Here is a 3,383-nt window from a genome sequence, read left to right as displayed (position 1 = left end):
CTATATGACAGCGGAAGTCAACAGTTTAACAGCATTAAAGAATCTGATATTGCATTTCGTTGGGAAGCAAGAGACAAAAAAGAGTGAAAAAACTTTACTACAGATATTCGACCGATGTAGATGGCAGTTTATCTTATAAAAGGTATATCACAGTTGTCTTGTCTCTGTTGATAGTATATTTATTAGACCACAATTGTGAGAAATATTTTTGTTGTTTTGAATTAGGTATCGTTTACGTGATGATGAGGATGTACGTCTTATAAGGTCGTGGCACAACCGATGGACAGATGTTCATCTATTGGAATTATTCGTGTTTCTCGTTGAGTTGAGGGGCCGAGGATCGTCTGCAGACACTATCGACGATAGTTCATTGAGTGGAGCTGTTAGACGAAATATCATACGGACGATGGTGGATTTAAATATGGCACCTGAAGGTAGTCATAAAGGGTCTAATATTGAAGTTCATAATGCTGACTTAATGGGTGACGATGTTGAAAGTCATGAGGGTTTTGCTGTTAAGGATCCGATGATCGATTAGTATGAAATTAACCCCGATGATGGAGACGATACTGATGATGAACCACTCGAAATTCCTGATGATGGTGACAAGGAAGAAGAGATGAACTACTACAGTGATACACAAATCGCTCTGACACATTCTGTTATTTCTCAACCATATGACCGGCCGGACCACTTCTCTAGGTTGAATCTCGATGCAATGACTTCAAATTAGTCGTTTATCCAAGGAGGCCCCGAAGAGGATCCAAGCAATGAGTTCGATGTTGGACAACAGTTTCAGAACAAGGAAGAAGTCATGTTGGCAGTTAAGAGGTACAGCATCAGGAGGGCTGCGGAGTACAAAATAGTAGAGAGTGACCAGTTGAGATATAATGTACAGTGTATCCAGTTCGAACCCAATTGTAATTGAAGCATACTCATATCATATCGCCGAAAGCAAGAAAAGTGAGAGGTTAGGAGATACATTGGTCCTCATACTTGCATGCAAACATCGATGGGGCAAGACCATCGTAGGTTGGACTCGAAGGTGATTGCTCAATACATTTTTACAATGGTCAAAGTAGATCCAACAATCAGCATCAGCGTTCTACAAGGAGGTGTGGAGAATTACTTCAGTTACAAGGCGTCCTACAAAAATGTTTGGCTTGCAAAACAGAGAGTCATTGCTAGAATATATGGCAATTGGGAGGAGTCATACAACGAGCTTCCTCGTTGGTTATTCGCTATGCAGATGTACTTGCCCGGTAAAATTTATTTCATTATGGTTATTCGCTATTAAAAAATACACCATATACAATATGCTAACTGAAACCGACGAGTATCAAATCCATCGGGCCGTAACAGTGGAATATGGTGATAGGCCCAAGACAGCAGCAAGCTGACGCAACCACCCAAGTTACGCTGACCATGCTCCGTGGCACGGCACATCTGGAGGTACAGTCATGCCAGCACAGCCGAGCCCCATGATAACCGGCCACATGTCTCAAGGTCCTTTAGGAGGGGGCGCCACCTAATGTGCACCCGAGAGTCAGATGCATCTGGAAATAGGATACCCCCTATTAACTGCATGATGTAAAGTCTCGTGTACCTCAACAGGCGCTCCTCAGTGGCATCCTGCTCCAGCTCTTCGCAAACGGTGTTGTGGAACCATGTCAGCTTCACAATCCATTTGGTCTGTGACTGTCTGTCATCTGGGCTGGGAATAACACCCAGTAGCTGTTGACAAAAGTCCTCAATCATCTGTTCCAGATGGTGCTGCTCCCAACCACCTATGCATCCACTTACAAGATCATTGCCGATCTTGAATCCCAGCTGATAGGCCACATCCTGCAGGGTGATAGTCATCTCCCCGCATGGTAGATGAAACGTGTGCGACTCAGGCCTCCACCTCTCTATCAACGCCGAGGCAAGTGGCCAATCGTGCTAGAACTCAACCATATAGGCCACGTACTCAAACCCGACTCGTCTGAGATATGGCCTAATCTACTCCAGCGGCCGTGTCATCAAATTCCGCCTGGGGCATAAGATCCGAAGCACCTACCAAACGAAAACATAAAATTAAAAAAAACATCGTAAACACATAAAATAACAAGTTCACTATTTATTAATTACAATGAAATAAACAACAATGACAAAAGCGTACCACTCGATCAAGTCTGTCAGCAATGTGCTCGACCTGATCTAATCTGTAAGCATATCCTCGTAGCTCAATAACTACTGCTCCATCTAATCACACTCTAGTAAAATAAAATAACATATGTTAAACTCAGTTCCTTTAACATTAACTAAATTCTTAAAAAACGTATTTAAAACTACTAATTATCTACCTTACTTCTTAATCAGTTTATGAACTTACTGACTAAAATTTAACCCAACTACATGATGCCGTCAACTAATATCCTAATCAATAACTAACTAAACCCTAAATTTTACTAATCATGTTTCTTTCTAATCTAACTTAACCTAACTAATTATTCCACTAATTACCTTGTAACTCACAACTTAATCTAATTATTTTGACTAAACTAACTAAGAATTAACTAATAACTTATACTGATTATTAACATTTCATAAACAATAAATAACAACTGTACTGAAAATAATAACATAAAAAATTTAACTAACATATAAACAGTAACTCTAACTAACATGTAAAGAGTAAATCTGTAACTCTAACTAACATGCAACCACTAACTAATAACTTTAACTAACATGTAAACAGTAACTCTAACTAACCTAAAAAAAGTAACTCTAACTAACATATTATTTACTGACCTGAAATTGAGGATGTCGTGAATAACGAACTTCACGAACATCGAAAGACAAAAATGAGGAATAAAGTAAATTTGGAGGAGAGATTGGGAAAAAAAGGAACAAATGAAAATGGCCCTACCAAGATTATATAGTCTGTCAAACTCAATCTAGAGTTCACCGGAGATGCAACGAACGAGGGTGTGGCGAACTTGTCCTAAATATATATATAAAAAAAAAACATATTCTGAAAAATAAAATTTAAAAATCTTGTAACTAAAATCTATACACAATACTTTTGTTAATACTTTGGTTAATTAATTGACCGGCCTACCTAACTCAAGCGTCAAAGTAGGGGTCAAAGTACGAAGTCTCCAAGTTTAGGAGGCTCTTGCAATTGAATTCGTTGAGCCTCCAATTTCATTTCAGACAAAAATCAATACATAGTTTATCAAACTTTGACCATAGCCACGTTCCCATCATATCGTCCAATTATTCACACATAGAATCATTAAATTCTCATTTGCCGAAAAGCATGCGGTATTTGAAACATGGATTTTACTAACACGAATATTAAAAATAATACATGCTAATATTATTATAATAAAAAATAT

The 3,383-nt window shown here is 38.5% G+C and overlaps 1 protein-coding gene across 1 annotated transcript; it reads right to left on the bottom strand.

The window, feature by feature from the left end:
- On the bottom strand, positions 1,459-1,863 carry LOC110272119 (serine/threonine-protein phosphatase 7 long form homolog). Its single transcript, XM_021123958.1, has one exon. It carries the CDS (start codon positions 1,861-1,863, stop codon positions 1,459-1,461), a length of 405 nt encoding a protein of 134 aa, XP_020979617.1.

Source organism: Arachis ipaensis, chromosome B05 (assembly GCF_000816755.2).
Source record: "Arachis ipaensis cultivar K30076 chromosome B05, Araip1.1, whole genome shotgun sequence".
In the NCBI taxonomy this organism is placed as follows: domain Eukaryota; kingdom Viridiplantae; phylum Streptophyta; class Magnoliopsida; order Fabales; family Fabaceae; genus Arachis; species Arachis ipaensis.
Note: the sequence above shows the minus strand (reverse complement) of the source record. Positions and strands in the feature narration are given on the sequence as shown.

Excerpts from the sequence above, each read along its gene's own strand:
- LOC110272119 (XM_021123958.1), bottom strand. The coding sequence starts at position 1,863 with ATGACTATCACCCTGCAGGATGTGGCCTATCAGCTGGGATTCAAGATC.